Source organism: Chlorocebus sabaeus, chromosome 20 (genome assembly GCF_047675955.1).
Source record: "Chlorocebus sabaeus isolate Y175 chromosome 20, mChlSab1.0.hap1, whole genome shotgun sequence".
Taxonomy (NCBI): Eukaryota; Metazoa; Chordata; class Mammalia; order Primates; family Cercopithecidae; genus Chlorocebus; species Chlorocebus sabaeus.
The window spans coordinates 80,160,149-80,179,630 of NC_132923.1; the positions used below are offsets into that span (position 1 = coordinate 80,160,149).

Here is a 19,482-nt window from a genome sequence, read left to right on the forward strand (position 1 = left end):
ATGTCTTCTGTTGACAAACTGTCTCAATTTATGTTTGCATAAAAATGCATTTTGCCTTCATTCATTCATTCATTTTGAGACAGAGTCTTGCTCTGTCACCCAGGCTGGAGTTTGTTTGTTTGTTTGTTTGTTTGTTTGTTTATTTATTTATTTATTTTGAGACAGAGTCTCGCTCTGTCACCCAGGCTGGAGTGCAGTGGTGCGATCTCGGCTCACTGCAACCTCCACCTCCCGGGTTCAAGCAATTCTCCTGCCTCAGCCTCCTGAGTAGCTGGGATTACATATGTGTGCCACCAAACCTGGCCAATTTTTGTATTTTTAGTAGAGATGGTGTTTCACCATGTTGGCCAGGCTGGTCTCAAACTCCTGACCTCAGGTGATCCCCGCCTTGGCCTCCCAAAGTGCTGGGATTACAGGCATGAGCCACCGCGCCCAGCTTGCCTTTATTTTTGAAGAACATTTTTGCTGGGCATAAAATTATAGGCTGGCAGTTTGTTTCTTTTACTTCTTTGAGGGTAAAAAAAATTCCATTCCATTTTTCCCTTATTTACATTGTTTTAGTTGAGAAGTCAACTTATTATTGTCCCTTTGAAGATAATACACTTTTCCCCCCCGCTGGCTGCTTTTAAGATATTCTCAACATTTTTTCCCCCATTTCTGCAAGGATACACACAGTCTACACCAGCATAAGGGAAACTCAAGAAAAGGGAATTGGTTTAGACCAGTTGCACAATGATATCTCTAGAATGGTTTTCTCATATTTATTCTGCTTGGAACTTCTGAATCTGTGGCTTGAGGCATTTTATCAGTTTTAGAATACTTTCTGCCATTATCTCCTCAAATGCTGCCTCTGCCCCATTCGCTTTGTCCTCTTCTTCTGGAATTGTGTATTACCTCCTGTGTATGACCATCAGTGGTCTTGAATTCAAGATGACATTCATACCCCAGGACACAAAAGGTGGTAATGTTACATCAGTTTTACTTAGCTTTTTATGAGAACTTAGGACAGAAACACCGAATGTCAGGATGGCATAATCAAAAACATCTTCATCAGAAGTCCTTAAAATATTCAGTTGCTACTTCCATGCCTCCTCATCACACAGGGGTACATGAAGTTGTGAAGGCCATATGAGTGGATACAGTATACTCCAGCATATACAAGCCTCAAACAAGAAATACTTCATATAATAAGCTCATTCTTGTAGCTTCTAAGCCTCCCACCAGGAGGTGCTTAAGTGTGAAGAGATACCTTAAAAGGAAACTGGAGGTCTGTTTCTCTGTAAATTTCATGCTGGCAGAAATGGTGAATAATGTAGTCTCTTGGGAGTATAACATGTCCATTCGTAGTCCTCCCAGTCCAAATGCAGTTAACCAATCACAGGTCATTTTTACAATAAATATTGTTGTTTGGCAATAGAACTGATAAATCACATTTATCTTAGTCTATGTCCAGAGAAACTATATTAAAAGAAGGTAAACCTGGGGTTATCATTTTACAGAAAAAAAAAAAAAAATGGAGGCTTGCAATTAACTTTTTCTATATGGGTTCCAATAATACATGTATTAGACTTTTTGTTGTGTTCTCACATGTGTCTTATACTTTCTATCCTTTTATCTCTCTATCCTTCAGTCTGGATATTTTCTTCTGACCCATCATCTAATTCACGAATCCTCTCTTCAATGGAATCTAATCTGCTATTCATCATCTAAAGGATAATTCAATTATTATATTTTTCAGTCCTAGAATTTCCTTTATTTTTTATAGATTCCAGTCCTCTGCTAATATTCTCCACTTTAAACAAAAGTATCAGTTATTTTAAATTCTGTGTCTGATATCTTTACTCTCTGCATCTCCTACAAACCTGTTTCTATTATCCTCACCCTGTCTCTTGGAATGCTGAACATTGTGTGTGAAAATCTATAGATGCCCTGACAGTTTTATTTTACCCCAGAGAAGAAAGATAAGAGGCAGATCCATCTGGGATTAAGCTTATTCTAAGCAGGATATCCGTCTTCAGAGGGTTGCAACCAAAAACCCAACTGTTTATCAGACTCCCCTTGATAAACTGTGAACTCCAATTGTTGTCTCCCAAGACTCAAACTCTGCTTAGTTCTTCTGCCTTTTAGTCACTTCACATAGTCTGGATATTTGTCCTATCGAAATCTCACAATGAAATTTAATCTCCGGTGTTGGAGATGGGGCCTATTGGGAGATGTCTGGGTCATAGAAGAAGATCCCTCATGAACTGATGAACACTGGTAAAAATATTTTGCTTAAAATCTAGTATGACTAAACACAGCAAATACTTAATACATATTGATTGTATTATTCCATTAATTAAGGCTGGAAAAACTGAAATCAATTATGGAATACCATATAGTTCCAACTTACACTCAAACACATTAAAAAAAAGAAAGAGCTGGGCATGGTAGCTCATGTCTGTAATCTCAGCATTCTGGGAGGCCAGTGTAGGTGGATCACTTGAGCACAGGAGTTTGAGACTACCCTGAACAATATAGTGAGACCCTGTCTCTACCAAATATATATATATAATATATATAATGTATAGTGAGAAACAGTAAAATAAATTTTTTAAAATAAAATGAAAATAACTTATACTTATCATATTGCCCAAGTAAAACAAGCATTTAGAAAAAAATGTATGGTATATTTAAAAATTTTAGATCTATTATTTTACAACAGTCAGTTTTAACTTACCTTATAATTCATTTATAATTTAGAAACTGAGATGTTGAATAAGAATATACTGTTCTTGTTTTAATAGTATATATAATCTGAAGAAAAATGATTCTGAAAAAATGAAGTATATTAATATACTAACATTCAGAGTAAGGGACATATAGCAAGATTTTATAAATTATCTTTAATCATATAAAAGGTTGTTTAAAAAGATCTAGTGGCAGATTAAAAAGATAATTATGAATACTTTAAAAACAAAGGTACCACCCAAAGAAATACATAAAATTTATCAGAGGCAAACACTGCCAAACATAAGACACCACTTAAGCAAGACTACTGTTCCCTTGAAGGGGTGAAGAAGGCTTCTATTATTAGCAGAGATAACTGCCTGAAATTCTTTCCTTAATAACACTATACTAAAAATAAAAAGGTTAATCATATTTCAAAATAAACACATTGCTTTTCATATGCATTTCAATCACTTCAATAACAGATAAAAATAAAAGCCTGATTTAAGGTTTACATTTCTCTTATATTTGTAGCTGATGAATACACTAGGTAGATTTGCTGTCATTTTTATAACATATTTAATGTTTTAAGGGTCCTATGCCAGCCAGTTACTCATTATTTCTTAAAGGATTTGAGATTAGATCTTCCTGCTAGGTCAAATTAAATTATCTGCCTGGCTTCAAAAATTATTAATACTTCCTCTACAAAATATTTTCCCTATCATTGAGGAAACCACAGGAATCTCAGAAGAATAAATGGGGTGGTATTATTATTACAAAGCAGTACCAAATGCTTTCAAGAAAGCTAACATGGACCACAAGGTAAGTGGACATTTTGGGATGTTTTTATAAAAAGAAGCAAGATAAAGCAGGGTTGTGTCAGTATGAAAAAGGGAGACAGTTCATGGAACTGAGGCAATTACCTCAATGTATGTTCGACCTACAAAATTCTTTCTAATTTATATGCATATGTTAAGAGAAAGTTTGGTAGAAAAGCATTTTTAGCTCAGAGTGTATTATCTGTATTGAAAATATATGTATAGCCTCATTTTGGTTCTACTACAAGTGGACTATGACTTTAAAATGACCCATTCATACTAAATGCCATCTGCTGCCCACACTTACCCCCTTCCCAGCTTATGCCTCTTTCCTCCAAGAGTTTCTATGATGGATACCATGGGATCTGGAATACATACATACATATATATGTATGCAAAATACATATAATGTGTTTGTGTATATGGCTTCCAAGTGATGTACAGGAGAGGGTGAAAAGTGAGCAGCTTCTAGAGAATTAGAGGTTCCTGAACATATTCATTTGCAGAAAGAAGACCTGAGTAAAACAAGACAGGAGGTAGTGAATTCTTCCCTCTCTCTCATCAATAAATTTCTGGTCTCAGAACCAGATCACAGATTATTCTCATAGCTCAGCTAATTGTGGGTTTAAGTACATAATGGTGTCTACATACACAAAAATACATAAGTACTTCTGAGTGCTTTTTCATCTACATACATTTTCTTATGTACTTCTCACAACACTAGAAGAGAACATATGGTATTATTCCCTTTTTTAGATTGAGTTTGACCACATGGCTGGTTTATGCCAAAACAAAGGTTCCACCCCAGTTCTTCTAAGTCCAGCATACTACCGAGAGTATATATACTAGATCATGTTGCCTTTGTGGACATACTCTGAAACTAGCTACCATTTACAACATTGTTTCCTATTTAAAATACCCTTTGAAAGTCAAGCAACTGATTACACCAAATGAACGAAATCCATTCAGATATTAAGGACACAATTCAAAAATCATATAAAGTTTTTATATATATATATATATATATATATATATATATATATATATATATATATATAATATATATCAGCAAAAGAAACCTGAATAGCACATAATTCATTTACCTAATTGTTCGAGAGAATAATTCAACTGATTTTAATTCAATCACTAATCTAGTATTTGAGAAGAAACATAGTTTCATTATTTGCAACCAATATTTAACACTTGTTTAGAATTTGAATAATTTCAAAAGTAAAATCAATTTACTGTGAATGTGTGTACATTCACTTTTATTTCTCTATTACTTCCATTTCATTCTTATTCATCTTCCATATTTGGGAAAAAACAAATTACATGACTTAGTCATAAAGGATATTGCTTTTAATATAAACATTAATAAGTATCATAAAGCACAGATGAAGTAGTCATTAAGAACTTTCTTCAACCTAGGCAACCACAAAACAGGGGCAGATTACTACAGCTCTATCTCAATGTTGGTGTGAGAACTGAAGGCATTTCAATGGAAAGTAAGTACTTCCTAACACAGGGTGCAGAACTTACCTACAATTACCATGCATCTCACCATCTCCACAACAGTGTCATCTATCTGTATAGCATTTTATCTTTTCCAAAGCCATTTTATGTACCTCGACTCATTTGATCTTCATAACTATTCCAGAAAGTAGGCAGGCCAAGTATGATCATTGCCATATTACGAAGGAGGAAACAAAGGCTTAGCATCTAATGGTTTTTCCCAAAGGTCAGATAACTAGTAGTAGAAATGGAATTAAATTCCAGAGCTAATACCTTCTTAGACCAATGTTTTCTTCTAGAACATCAAATCATTTGTACAAGTTCTCTTTAGTCTGGTTACTAAAGGTTACTGGCAATTGTTAGTCAAGATTACTTTTATATCAGTAAACACACTGAAATCACTAGTATTTCTAAGAAACATGGGTTAAAACTGGTAGAATTCAGCACATTTATAAGAAAGATTGAGGCATCAAATTAAATGTTGGAAAAATAAAAATGAAAATTTTAATCATCTATATATGGCATTTCAAAAAAACGTTATTTATCTCTAAATATGGACTAAAAGACATTTAAACCTTATTTTCTCAATTCTGATAAATATGAGCAGACATAGAAAATTATATCCTTGTAGGTTTGAAACTCAGAACATACTAGGCATTTTGACTTTATCGTCCATACAGCAGAGACTTTGCAGTCTGAGAACCCTGAATTTGATTGCTAGCTCTACCAGTTAATAGCACTGGAACCCTCGACAAGTTACTTAAAGTATCTGTTTCTCAATTTCTTCATTTGTTAAATGGAGATAATACCAAACTTCGAGGATTACTCTGGGGAATAAAAAACATCAAGTGCGTATATAGTACGGTTATTAGAATATAGTAACAACGTAATCAAATTGTACCTTTTATCACTGAAGTGTTGCAAATATGTTTCCTTTTCCCCTGTTCTACACTACATCTACATTTCAGATTCAGGAATTCAAATTTTCATTAACCAGGATGAATAATTACATACATCCATTTTGAGGAGTTAAATCTTTTAAAAATCGGTTTAATGATAGCATTGTAAACAACCTCACAGATTCGCTATTCCAGTGTTATCCTTTAGGAGGGGAAGAAAACAAGGACTAAGGAGTTTAAATTGGTCAGGGCTTCCATACTAGCACACAAGTCAGAAACAAATCCTAGTAAAGGGCCAAAATACCACAGACATAACTTTTAGTTCCATCAATTGATGGGACAGTTGTGTGAAATTTATCATTTAGGACTTGATATTTACATTTCAAAATAAGGTAACACTTTTTGCTTTTTTGTTTTGTTTTGGTTTGGTTTATCCTTCCTGTTATCTCAAAAACAAGTGGGGAATTAGTAAAATATTTACTTAATTTCTTGAAAGCAGTCTGTAGGCCACTCATGTAACTATTTGAAAAACAGAAAGGGTAACTTCTTGATGAGACTTTGCTGACAAGAAAGAACCTAAGTATCCCTTGGTGTAAAATTCCAATGAAGAATAATTATTTCATAAACCACATATGGGTAAATGTATTTCTAGAGTAAAATGTTGAAAAAAATTTGTTTAAATCATAAACCACATATATACTACTCCTCATCTTGAAAATGCAGGCTTCTTTTAAAATAAATAATTGGCATTATAATTTTTTTTCTTTAACCAGTCTTTATATAACACAAACAACAGGACCATTCTAGAATTTCTATCACCTTTAGAGAAGTTAAATAAGAGATGAACAAGTCTAATTACAAGAGCTCTCTAACAGTTCTACCCTACCCCAGAGTGAGAACCTAAACAGTCAATATAGAGAATTTTTGTTTTTTTGAGACGGAGTCTCGCTCTGTGGCCGGGGCTGGAGTGCAGTGGCCGGATCTCAGCTCACTGCAAGCTCCGCCTCCCGGGTTCACGCCATTCTCCTGCCTCAGCCTCCAGAGTAGCTGGGACTACAGGCGCCTGCCACCTTGCCCGGCTAGTTTTTTGTATTTTTTAGTAGAGATGGGGTTTCACCGTGTTAGCCAGGATGGTCTCGATCTCCTGACCTCGTGATCCGCCCGTCTCGACCTCCCAAAGTGCTGGGATTACAGGCTTGAGCCACCACGCCCGGCCGAGAAAAATTTTTAATAGATAAAAAGCATTACTTTTAAACTCTGCCAGCCCATATAATCTGTTTCCAAAAACAGTCCTCCAGCAATTTAATAATACAACAGACTAATGAAGGAGAAAATTTAAAACATTTTAAATAAGGCTTTATTAACAAATACAAAGATTTCCATATACTTTTAAACAAGTATACATATGTAGCAAACCTGCACGTTGTGCACATGTACCCTACAACTTAAAGTTTAATAATAATAAATAAATTTAAAAAAATAAAAAAAAATAAATTAAAACTACTGCTATTAAAACTATTCCATTTTTAATTTTTGCTTTTTATACCTAACTTTGGTCCATAAATTGATATATCAACAACTGAAATTAAAATTTATTTCCTTCTTTTATTTTTTTAAGATGGAGTCTCGCTCTGTCACCCAGGCTGTAGTGCAGTGGCACGATCTCGGCCCACTGCAACTTCTGCCTCCCGGGTGCAAGTGATTCTCCTGCCTTAGTTTCCCAAGTAGCTGGGATTACAGGCGCACACCATCACAGCAGGCTAATTTTTGTATTTTTAGTAGAGACGAGGCTTCACCATGTTAGGCAGGTTGATCTCAAACTCCTGACCTCAAGTGATCCACCTACCTCAGCCTCCCAAAGTGCTGCGATTACAGGCGTGAGTCACCGTGCCTGGCTTAAAATTTCTAAATATATAATTAGCATAACAGTCAAAGTTGGTCATGGTAGGACACACTTGTAATCCCAACACTGTGAGGCTGAGGCAGATAGACTGCTTAAGGCCAGAAGTTCGAGACCAGTCTGGCCAACACAGTCCCTAAAAAAAACTAATTCATAAACAAACAAATAAGAAAAAGAAAAAAAGTCAAGAGAGAAAGCACCTAAGATGTTCCTTGCTTCTCCATTTCCATGTTTTTATTACCATTTATCTGTCTGTCTATCTATCTATCTATCTATCTATCTATCTATCAATCAATCAATCAGTCAGTCAAAGACAGGGTCTCCCTATGCGCCCAGGCTGGTCTTGAACTCCTGGGCTCGAGGGATCCTCCTGCCTCGGTCTCCCAAAATGCTAGGATTACAGGCATGGACCACCACACCTGGCCAACCTTTTAAAATTAAATCATCTCCTATTAGCTTTTTTAGTAGAAATTCATTTTGCAATGTCTGAAATCTACAACAATTAAAAATGCACCTGCTTTCAACAAAAACTGCTGGGACAATTGGTTATCCACTCGCAAAAAGTTAGTCTTACACCCTCATCTCACACCATACACAAGAATTAACTCAAAATAGATCACATAGTTAAATATAAGGGCTAAAATAATAAAATATTTATGAGAAAACATAAAAGAAAATCTTGGATTTCTTGCCTATGACATCAAGAGCATAGTCCATAAAATAATTTTAAATCTAATAAATTGGACCCCATGAAAATTCAAAACTTTATACTTCAAAAGACACAAGAAAATGAAGACACAACAGACTGGAAGAAAATATTTGCAAAATATATCCATTAAAGGATCTGTATCCACAATTTACAAAGAATCCTCATAACTCAACTTATAGGATGACAAGCAACCCAATTAGAAAATGAACAAGAGATATAAACAGACATTTCATCAACGAAAATACACAAATGACTAGTAATTACATGAGACAATGTTCAACATCATTAGTCCTTAGGGTAATGTAAAATTAATGCCTCAATGAGATACTATTTCGCACCCACTAGAATGGCTGTAATAAATCAGGCAGACAATAACAAATGTTGGCAAAGATACTCAGAAAAGAGAACTTTCATACGTCTTTGATGGGACTGTTATAAAATAGTGTGACCATTTAAAAGTGTGGCAGTTTCTCAAAAAGTAAAACATAAAACTATGATATGACCCAGCAATTCTACTTCTAGGTACCTACCCAAGCTATGTGAAAACATATGTCCACACAAAGACTTACATCTTACATGTGAGTATTCGTAGTGCCATTATTTATAATAGCCCAAAACTTGAAACCATGACCATCAACTGGTTTTGTATAGAGAAAATGTGGCATATCCACACAATGGAATATTATTCAACTATAAAAAGGAACAAACTAATGACACATGCTCTGCCATGCATGAATCTCAAAAGCATTTTTAAAGAAACTAGACACAAAAGATGACATATTGAATGATCACATTTATGAAGAAGTGCCTAGAAAAATTTATATAGGCAGAAAACAGATTAGTGATTTCCTGGGACTGAGGGTAGGAAAGAGATTAACTGTGATGGGTATAAGGAATCTTACTGTGGTGTCCTCAAATGTCCTAAAACTGATCTATAATGATGGTTGCAACATTTGGCAAAATTAGTAAAAATCATTGAATTGTACACTTAGAACGGATGAATCTCATATATAAAATATACCTAAATAAAGCTGTTTTCTTTTCTTTTTTTTTTTTTTTTTTTTTTTTTTGGAGATAGAGTCTTGCTCTGTCACCCAGGCTGGAGTGCAGTGACGCAATCTCGGCTCACTGCAACCTCTGCCTCCCGGGTTCAAGTGATTCTCCTGCCTTGGCCTCCTCAGTAGCTGGGATTACAGGTACCTGCCACCACGCTCAGCTAATTTTTGTGTTTTTAGTAGAGACGGGGTTTCGCCATGTTGGCCAGGTTGGTCTCAAATTTCTGACCTCAACTGAACCGTCCGCCTCAGCCTCCCAAAGTGCTGGGATTACAGGCATGAGCCACAGTTTAAAAAAAAAAAAAAAAAAAAAGACATTTCACTTGTCCCTTGAAGAATTATATGAGTAACTGTAGATTGTAGCAGTTTCTATAATTTTTATTAAACAATTGTACTGATCATAATCTTGGATAGGAAACCATAGTATCACTTTTCAGAGGATCTAACACAGTGTTAGGAAAACTCCTTCAACTGGTTGTTCATGGGACAGAGGTTCTCCAGGAAAACGATTTCTCATAAATCAAAGTTCTGTTTATATTTTAAGAAGCCAGTGCCTGGAAACAATTCAAAAGTACACACAAGAGATTTAAGTTGTCTTTGACAATGGACTGATTGATCTGATGGGTATTCTACTCTACATTCAGATTACAGTATACAAACTTAAAAAGACAAGCAAAAACTTTTAACACAATTTGAAAGGACATAGGGTTAAGTTATATAACTTTGAGAGTGTACATGTCCAAATGTCAAAGGCACTGTTTGCTTGAGCAACTGTATAATGTTGTAACACAACAGTCCTTAATAATGATACTAAATGACAAGTAACATTACAGGCTTACTGTATCCCTTACAATCCCTGGATCGTCCTGTATTCATCTTAAACACATTCTAACTATCCACTCTACTTATAAGGTCTTTCAAAAATAACCCAGGACTTCATAACCCTCACAGAACCGCAAAGAATTTTACAAACTTTTTAGGTCATTGCAAAAATACCACCTTGTCTGACCACCTTATTGAAAACTGCCAACCTCACAAAACTATCTTCCTTTCCCTGCTTCATTTTTCTCAGTAAAATTAAATATACCTTTTACATATATATTCTGATTACTGTCTGCCTTCCCCTACTAGAAAGCTCCACGAAAAGACCTGTTTTTTCCTTGCTGTATCCTCATTGCCTAGAACAGTGCCTACCACGCTGCAGGTGCTCAGAGTTTTTTGAACAAATGAATGGGCATTAAACACGTGCAAGAAAACAGGAGCTGATTCTTACCACAGGAATGAACAATGAGTCTCTTCTACTCATTCAACAGCCTTGACTTGGGGTTAAAATACGAATTTTACAAGGAAATAGAGACCTCAGAATAAAATTTCCAGACTGCCTACTCAGCATTTCTTCAGCAAAGAGAGGAAAAAAAAAAAAAAAAGCCAATGTTTCACTTATAATTCTGGATTTACAACAAAGTATTTTTAATAAACAACTGTGTCTATTCTGGAGAGAAGGCAGGTTAATTAAATCCCATGTGACTAATTAACAAAAAAGAAAACAAATGAAAGCTCAATACTTAACTAGTCTTACTAGTTAACTTAACTCTAATAAAGTATAACATTTCAAAAGCAGCCTGTCTTCCTACACCCAAAATGGGATCCTATCTCCATGAAGACAGACCTTAGCAGAATATGCCTCAGCAGTCCTGACCTCCTCAACCTCAATCCTCCAAACACCAAGGAAACTTTTTCTCTCCCTTACCCCAGAAGTCTTCCCATAGCCATTTTACAAACACAACCACCTTCAGACCTCTCTGTTCTAATTAACCTCTGACCCAATCCAGCTGCATTCCAGCGTTTAACAACACCCCAGGAAGAAAGACTCACAACCTCTGGCCCCTGGAGCATCCCCCAAACAGTCACCCCCAACAACCGAGAGTCCTGGAACATGAAGGAATCTGAGGATGGCAGGGACCTCCCAGCAAGACCAGAATTGGAGGACATCTTAGACTTCACTCTGGTACTGCCCATTTCTGTGTGACCTTGGGCTTGTTACTCCATCTCTAGGGGTCTTAGTTTTCTCATCTTTAGGGTGAGGACAACATGTTGACCGAGTCACTGTAGGATTCAATGAGATCCCATGTAAAGCACCTAACAGGGCACCTGGCACGAAACGGTCCTCAGCGTGCATGATCCCCGCCCTGAGCCTACAGGCTCAGAGCTGGGAGGCGCCTCGTGGATAGAGTCCAATCTCCCGGTTTTGCAGAGGAGGACACTGAGGTCCAAAGAAGACAGAAGTGCCTTGCTCCAACCTCCGGAAAGGCGGATGGGCGCGGGACCTGGAACCCAGGACGCCCGTCTTCAGCCCACACCCCCGCCCTCTTCTCTGGACCCTGCGGGAGCCGGGCGCCGGTGCCAGGCGAGGCGGTGCGCGCCACCCTCCCGGGGCCCCAGCTCCGCGCGGCCCGGGGCCGCTCCACCTGCCGCCGCCGAGCCCCGCGCCCGCCCGAGGCCCGGGGCTCCCGCCTCTCCACCCGGCCTCCCGCGAGCCAGGCAGCTCGCACAGCGGTCCGGAGCGCGTACTCAACTCTTCACTTTGCCGAAGGTGCCGACGCCCAGCGTGTCGCCCAGCACGTAGTGTCCGATCTTCACCCGCCCGTCGTGCTTCTGCTTCTCAGCCATCTTCGGCGCGCGCGGCCTCGCTCCGCCGCCTGCCGCTCCGCGCCGCCGCCGCTGCCGCCGCCTACCCACAGTGCAGCGGGCCCTGCGGGCGGGGGGGGCGGACCCCGAGCCGCGAGGGGCACGGGGCGGCGCGGGGTCCCGGGAGGGGGCGCTGGGCGCGCCGGGCCCAGGTGGGAAGCGACGGGCGAGCGGCGGGCGGGGCGGGGCCGAGGGAGGGAGCGCGCGGCGCCAGCTCCCGGGAGTGAGAGGCGCCTGCGGCAGAGCAAGAGGCAGCGACGGCGGGGGCCGGGGACGCGGGGCGCTGGGCGGGAGTGCCCGAGGGGCCGCGCCAGGTGCACCGGGTCCGAGTGAGGGACGGATGCGGCAGGTGCTGCGAAGTGGGGTGGGCGAGGGTCCCGAGGGAGCCAGGGGGCCCTTTCTGAGGAAAACCGAAGGGGTGAAAATGGGGGGTGAGATTGGGGCCCGTTTCTAGGGAATGGAAAGACGTGGAAGTCAAACTGGAAGAAGAGACGAGCCTCGGGTGTGGGGAGCGAGGGGCTGCAAAAGGGAAGAGGCGGGAGGGGAGACTGCGGGAAGGGCCCTGGTCAAAAGGGCAGTGGCAGAAGAGCCTCTAGGAAGCCCCTCAGTTTCGTCTGAGGCTTTTGGATACAGGTCGCGGCATGGGGAGAACGCACGCAGCTCTGTGCGCTCTTGAATTGTCCTCCTCTACTTATTCTGTAATTCCCAATTATTTTGTCCTGTAGATAGAAGAGACCCTCTCCGCCAGAGCTCTCAACTGTAACTAATTTGCCCACAGTTTTCCAAAAAATCTCAGTCACGGTATTTGCTCGAGTGTATTTTAGCACATGCTTATATAAATAAGTAGTTTTACCACGCGCTTATATAAACTTATAGTACCGAAATGTGATACAGCTGTATAAGAGGGAAATGGGAAAGACGTGGAAAGGGAAACAACATTCTACCCACAGAAAGTAAAATACGTGAGCGACAGAGGAATTGTGAAGGGCGAGGCCAATACAAGGCCACATATTAAAGGAAGAATAAATGTGATATAGAAGTGAAAAGAGTGGTAAGAGGAAATTAGAAGCATGATGCCTAGGTAGCGTGTTCAAAGACTGACCTCGCCACGCCCCCCCCCCAAAAAAGAAAAAAGACTGGCAAAGAATTAGGTAATAAAGTGATTATCTCTGCCTCCCTTCCTTCTTTCCCGCCCTTCCTTCCCTCCTTTCCTTCCTTCATGTTGTCCCATTCTTTAATGTTGTTCTGTATTTCAGTGATTAAAGTTTATTTGCTTCTCACCACACACACACAAAGATTCGTATACGTTTGTTAATTAGCTTGACATAGACATTCCACAATATGTATTTCAAAACATATACATACTAAAGATATACAATTTTTATTTGCCAAAGAAAAAATTTTAAAACTAAAAAAAAAATTGCTCTTTGGGGATAAGTAATTAAGGATTAGTCAGACATTTATAGCACTGCATGCCAGTAGAGTTTCAAGGTCACATTCCTCAAACATGAAGTCTCTTGAACACTGTTTATATGTAAATTGAAATGTATTGATAAAAAAGAATAGGGCACAACAAAATTTTGTTTTCTGAGAAGTACTAAATATGGAAATTTCAAACATTCATTCTCATCCAAACATCAAGACAATCTGATGAGAGAGGATCACAGCTTATAAATTATAGATATCACAGCTGTTAAACAGAGGCTATTTTTGTTCATTCTTCAGATCATCTTTCTTGCTGACAAGAAGTATCATTTAGGAATCACTCTACCTAGCTGGCAATTTTGAGAAAATAGCCAGTTATTTTTGTGCTGAGCTTTCATCTGGTTAAGGGTCATTCCTTCAGTATTCAAGTAAGTAAGAAAAGCCCTATTCTGCTTTTGCCGTATGAGATGTATATGTCTTCTGCTCTAATATCCCGTTAAAAGGTGTTGAAAAGTCTTAGATTGCTTTCTTGAAGCTACATTAAGACGAACTGTAAATTGAGAATTTAAAGCATTTCATACTGTCTTAACTATTTGTTACTAAATACTGTAAATTAAATTATACACTTCATAACTATGATTCTTTCATAGTCATTGTGGACTACCTTATAGTTTTGTTACTATCTGAAACATCTATGATACTTTGTTGATTACGAGGTTCATTTAAATACATTTAAACACAATTATTTAATTTTCATAAAAGAAAGATTATTATTCCCATTTTATAGATGATAAAATTTAGTTTTTCCCTTTCTGATTTTCCCAGGGCTAAAAAGTGGCAGAGTCAGAATTTATACCCAGTTCTGACTTGTCCTTCAGTCTGCCTAATATACTGCAGCTGCCTATACAAAAAGAATGTATGGTGCTCTAAGAAAGTTAAAAATTGTCACAGTTGTGATTCCATTTTCATATTTGTATTATTTCTTGGGCAGTCCAATAATATATCCTACAAATTTGTAAGTATTTAAACTACTTTTTGTTGCTTTTCTGACTTCTATTTAGAGGAAAGGTTGAATGCTAAGTGGGTAAGAAGGACAACTCTTGCTGCAGCACTCAGCCCTCTGTTGTCCTGGACACTTCAGATAAGGTTCCATATTTGCCTCTTCCTACTCAGCAACAGAAAACCCGACAGTTAATCAGACTAGATCTCCTTAAGAGTCATGCCCCTTGGAGGTCTCACCCCTAAAGATGTTCTGGTAAATGCAATGTTCCCATTTTATTATCTTCCAATGAAGGTTTCACACCGCTATTGTTTAGTACCAGTTTCTAAGACCGGTGCCCCAGGGAGGTGTTCAGTTCTTAGCGCTGGTCCAACTATTACTGCTTTACCCTCCTACTTCTGAAATTTTGGGGTCATTTTACCTTCAAATATTCTAAAATAAATCCTAAATAGTACATTAATGCAAGATCACTAAACTAATATGCTATACTAGACACCATTGATATTATCAGTAACCAATTCTTTCAAGTCTTTGCTCAGTCACCTTCTTGGTGAATCCTACTCTGGCCACCCTATTTAAGTTGCAGTTTCTTTTCTTTCTTTTCTTTTCTTTTTTTTTTTTTTTTTTTTTTTTTTTTTTTTTTTTTTAGAATCAGGGTCTCACTATGTTACCCAGGCTGGTCTCAAACTCCTGGACTCAAGTGATGCTCCTGCCTCAGCCTCCCAAAGGACTGAGATTACAGGTGTGAGCCACCGCACCAGGCCTAAATTGCAGTTTTATCTCACTCATGCTCCCTGCCCTGCACTCTCCGTCCCCTGACCCTCCTCAACTTTTTTACATAGCACTAGCCATCTAACATACTATTTAGTTTACGTGCTAATTATATTTTTGTCTGTTTCTCCCCATTAGAATCTAAACTTCACAAAAGAAGAGAGGACTTTTTTCTCTCTTTTGTTCACTGATGTATCCTTAGCTCCCGGGACAGTGCCTGACAAAACATAGACATCCAAACAGATTCAAAGAGTGTGGCACCTGAAGTTTATTCAGTATGGGGGAACCTCTTTAAGGGGGAAAAAATGCAAAATTGGGTATGAAAGTATTTGAACTGAAAAACAACTATCTAGAAATTTATAAAAGCTGACAAATGCCACAAACATCCCCAAATCCAGAAAAATAACAATATTTTTATAAATTAATTATCCAACATACCTCTATAATACCTGTTTTCTGCATTTTCTGGATGTATACTCTTTGATTACCTCTTTATATTTTGTAAATTTTTAAATAGAATAGAAAGATAATTCTGACATTAAGCATGATTCATTGTTTTTCATTACATGTTTCTTTTTAGGTTTTCCATTGTACATGTTTAATATAGCTAATACAGAATTTATCATTCTATTATCATATACATTATACATACTTATAGATATATACATATATGTATTTATATGTATTTTTTGCATATTATATATGCAAATGATATGTTCATATCCCACTTGCTGTTTCTGGGGCCTAGTGGAACCTGGTATATCATTCCAAAAATATTTGCTACATTGAATTTTAGAAAGGGTTAGTTATTAAGTTAGAGAATCAAGTAACAACAATACAGGGAAGAGTGCAGTTTTATCTTATGTATACACATATTAAAGGCAAAGCATAATTTTACATCTCAGCACAGCAGTCATTAGTGAGGTTAGAGAGGCATGAGTTAGCACCTCTGAAGTCTATAGGTTCATGATATAGGGCTTCTGTGGTTGTCTCCAATTTAAAATTAAAAAGTTGGACACTCGATGAATAATAAAGGATGCTTATGGTATTTTATAGGAAGTACAAGCTCAATAATTACATTTCAAAAATTTTGTGTGAAAAACTTCAAACATACACAAAAGTAGAGTAACATAAATAACCTTAGCATCTGTGATGATCAACATTGTCATCATTTACCAATCTATCTCTGCACTTTTTAAATTTATTTTCTGGAGTATTTTAAAGTAAATAACCAGATTATTTCGCTGGCACATACTTCAGTATATAGGTCTAACAGATAAGCACTTCTTTTTAACACAACCATACTATTACTATCATATCTAACAAAATTAACACTAATTCCTTAGTGTTATGAAATACCCACTCTGTGGTGAATATCCCTTGATTGTCTCAGGAATATAGTTTCACAACTGGTTTATGCTAATTAGGATCAAAAAAAGTCACACCATTTTGTCAATACATCTCTTTTAATATATAGTGTTTTCTCCTCCCGCTCTTTTTTTAAAATGTCATGTATTTGTTGAAACATCGAATCATTTTAACTGTTGAATATCCCAATCTTGTTGGATTTATCTGAACAATTATTCATGATCACAAGAGGTAGTAGAAAAAGCTCAGTATTTAGAATAAAAAATCATGGCCTGGTGCAGTGGCTCACACCTGAAATCCCAACACTTTGGGAGGCTGAGGCAGGTGGATCTCTTGAGTCCAGGAGTTCAAAACCAGCCTGGGCAACATGGTGACAACCTGTCTCTACAAAAAATAGCTGGGCTGGTGGTGTGCGCCTGTAGTCCTAGCTACAAGGGAGGCTGAGGTGGGAGGATCACCTGAGCCTGGGAGGCAGAGATTGCAGTGAGCCAAGATCACAGCATTGCATTTCAGCCTGGGCAACTGAGCAAGACCCTGTCCCAAAATTATATATATAATTAAATATGTGTATATACATATATATGTATATGTACATATGCATGTCTCTATACAGATGTATACATACATGTATATATGTGTATATATATACTCTATATGTATATACATTATCTGTGTGTATATATTTGTACATGTGTATATATATCCTGAGTTCATGTTCCATCTTAGCCTCTTAGCAGTGTGTCCTTAAACAGATCATTTCACTTCTTATTGGTAAAACTAATAGTGTTGAACTAGACTATAAAGTACTAAGGTACTTTTCAGTTGTTGAGACATTCAACTCCCAAACTCCACTTCCTGTTTTAGAGTTGAACAATAGAGGGAAAAAGATAGAGTAATTACCGTAAAGTATTGTAGGTCACTGTCCAAGGTATCTCAACAAACTGATCTTGCCACATTATTTTCCCTATACACAGCTTATCTCCTAATATTTGTCATCATTGGTTTGTAAGGTTGAGATAATACTATTACAGGCCTAGCCCCCTTCAAAGAGATAAGTAGATACACGTGACAATACTTGAAACCCTTTAAAGGAAATGTAATAAATGATTCTGAGGTGGTATTTTTAACAGGTACCCTCGTAACAAATATTATACTTAACATAATCCATTTTCATTTTCTGACTGAGTACATTTCTAAATTGCTTCGATATGAGTCAACATTAAAATTTTCAGTGCAGCTGAGAAAAAAAAAAACTTTTTGGATCAGACTTCCTTCATGAGCAGATGCATTAATTGGAATAACAAAGGTTGTTTGCTTTGCTGTATAAATATTATGGATCTGACAGCACTTTCAGAATCTTGCTTTCATGTGTGTATTGACAGCTTGTCTGAAAAAAGCTCAAATACACTTTTAGATCAGTTAAATCAATTATTTCCCTCCTGGCATGGATTCAGTGACTATCTGTACTGAATACTTTTGAACTGGTGACGTTTGGGTAAAGAGATACCAATGTCACCTTGAGTTGATTACCATCTCTGTTATGCTGCCCATTAGAATTAAAACAACCCCTGACAAAACTATGTAATATACATATTATTTGAAACCTTTTATAATACTTTTAATGACCTCAAGTGGGTGTTAATGCTTTGACTGTTGGCACAATCCTGTTAACATTAACTACTAAGCTTTGACATGATTAATACAAACTTAAGATAAATTTGGTAATTTCAAGTTCTAAATGCTCTATAAATAATAAACTAATTCTCCTTCCAAGAATAAAGACCTTAACAAATAATCAGAGAATTCAATTTCTTTTTTTAATTTGTATGTAGGCTTAGACTAGGTACCCTTTCAAGACTCTGGGGTTTCAATTCTGTAAAATTCTGTTAATAGTTTTAAAAAACATTAATTAATAAACTTTTCACCCTCTACTTTTAAAATATTGAAATGTTTTAAAATTGTTACACAACTAGCTATTCCACAGATAAAAGGTTTCTAGATTCTCTGAGTATATCATTGCTTTGTTCTAAGTACATTCATTCATTGAACAAAGATATATTGAATACCTGCTGAGTGCACACTACTCTTCTAGGCACTGGGAATGTAGCAATGAACAAAACAGTATAGCCTATCTTATTTACCACTTATAATGGTAGTTTTTGTTAGAGAAAAGAATTATTCATGACACTTATTAAAGACAGTAAGGCAGACTTTATTTGGGACTATTGTGATAGTTACAGGACCTCCTGCAATGAGGTTTTGCAGTAGGAGACAGAGATTGGGCTCAACTCCAAATACAACAAAGAAAAGTAGAGATTTATAGCCAAGGAGGAGGAACAAGATGTGTTGGTGAATGGAAAATTACTAGGAGGGTGGGGTAATTCTTTGCTAAACTGACCTAACAGGATTCTTGCTGAAGGCAGGCCGGGGTGATCAGCTATTACCCAGGGAATGGTGTGGGGGTGAGAAATTTGGTTAGGTATCAAGAGTGACCAGGTAGTGAGAGTGGGGAATTTTGGCTAAATTGGCTTAGCAGAATTCTTGCTAAAACTGGGCTCTTGAAGACATGCCCAAGGCCAGGACCTAGTGGGTCAGAGGAGTCTGACTAGAGTTAGGTCAAGAAAAGAG

General features: G+C 37.6%; 1 protein-coding gene across 3 annotated transcripts in view; it reads right to left on the minus strand.

The window, feature by feature from the left end:
* Nucleotides 1–12,347, minus strand: part of PRKAA2 (protein kinase AMP-activated catalytic subunit alpha 2) — a 67,713-nt gene extending 55,366 nt beyond the window's left edge. For 2 of the 3 annotated variants that reach the window (XM_038000522.2, XM_038000521.2), the window contains exon 1: nucleotides 12,179–12,284. Coding sequence is in view for 1 of the 3 variants with exons in the window: in XM_007978593.3 (XP_007976784.1) it covers nucleotides 12,179–12,272 (94 nt within the window). In the remaining 2 variants the exon portion in view is untranslated. Of the gene's footprint in view, nucleotides 1–12,178 lie in introns of all 3 variants that reach the window. The other variant, XM_007978593.3, reaches the window with a different exon arrangement.
* Between the last annotated feature and the right edge of the window lie 7,135 nt (nucleotides 12,348–19,482).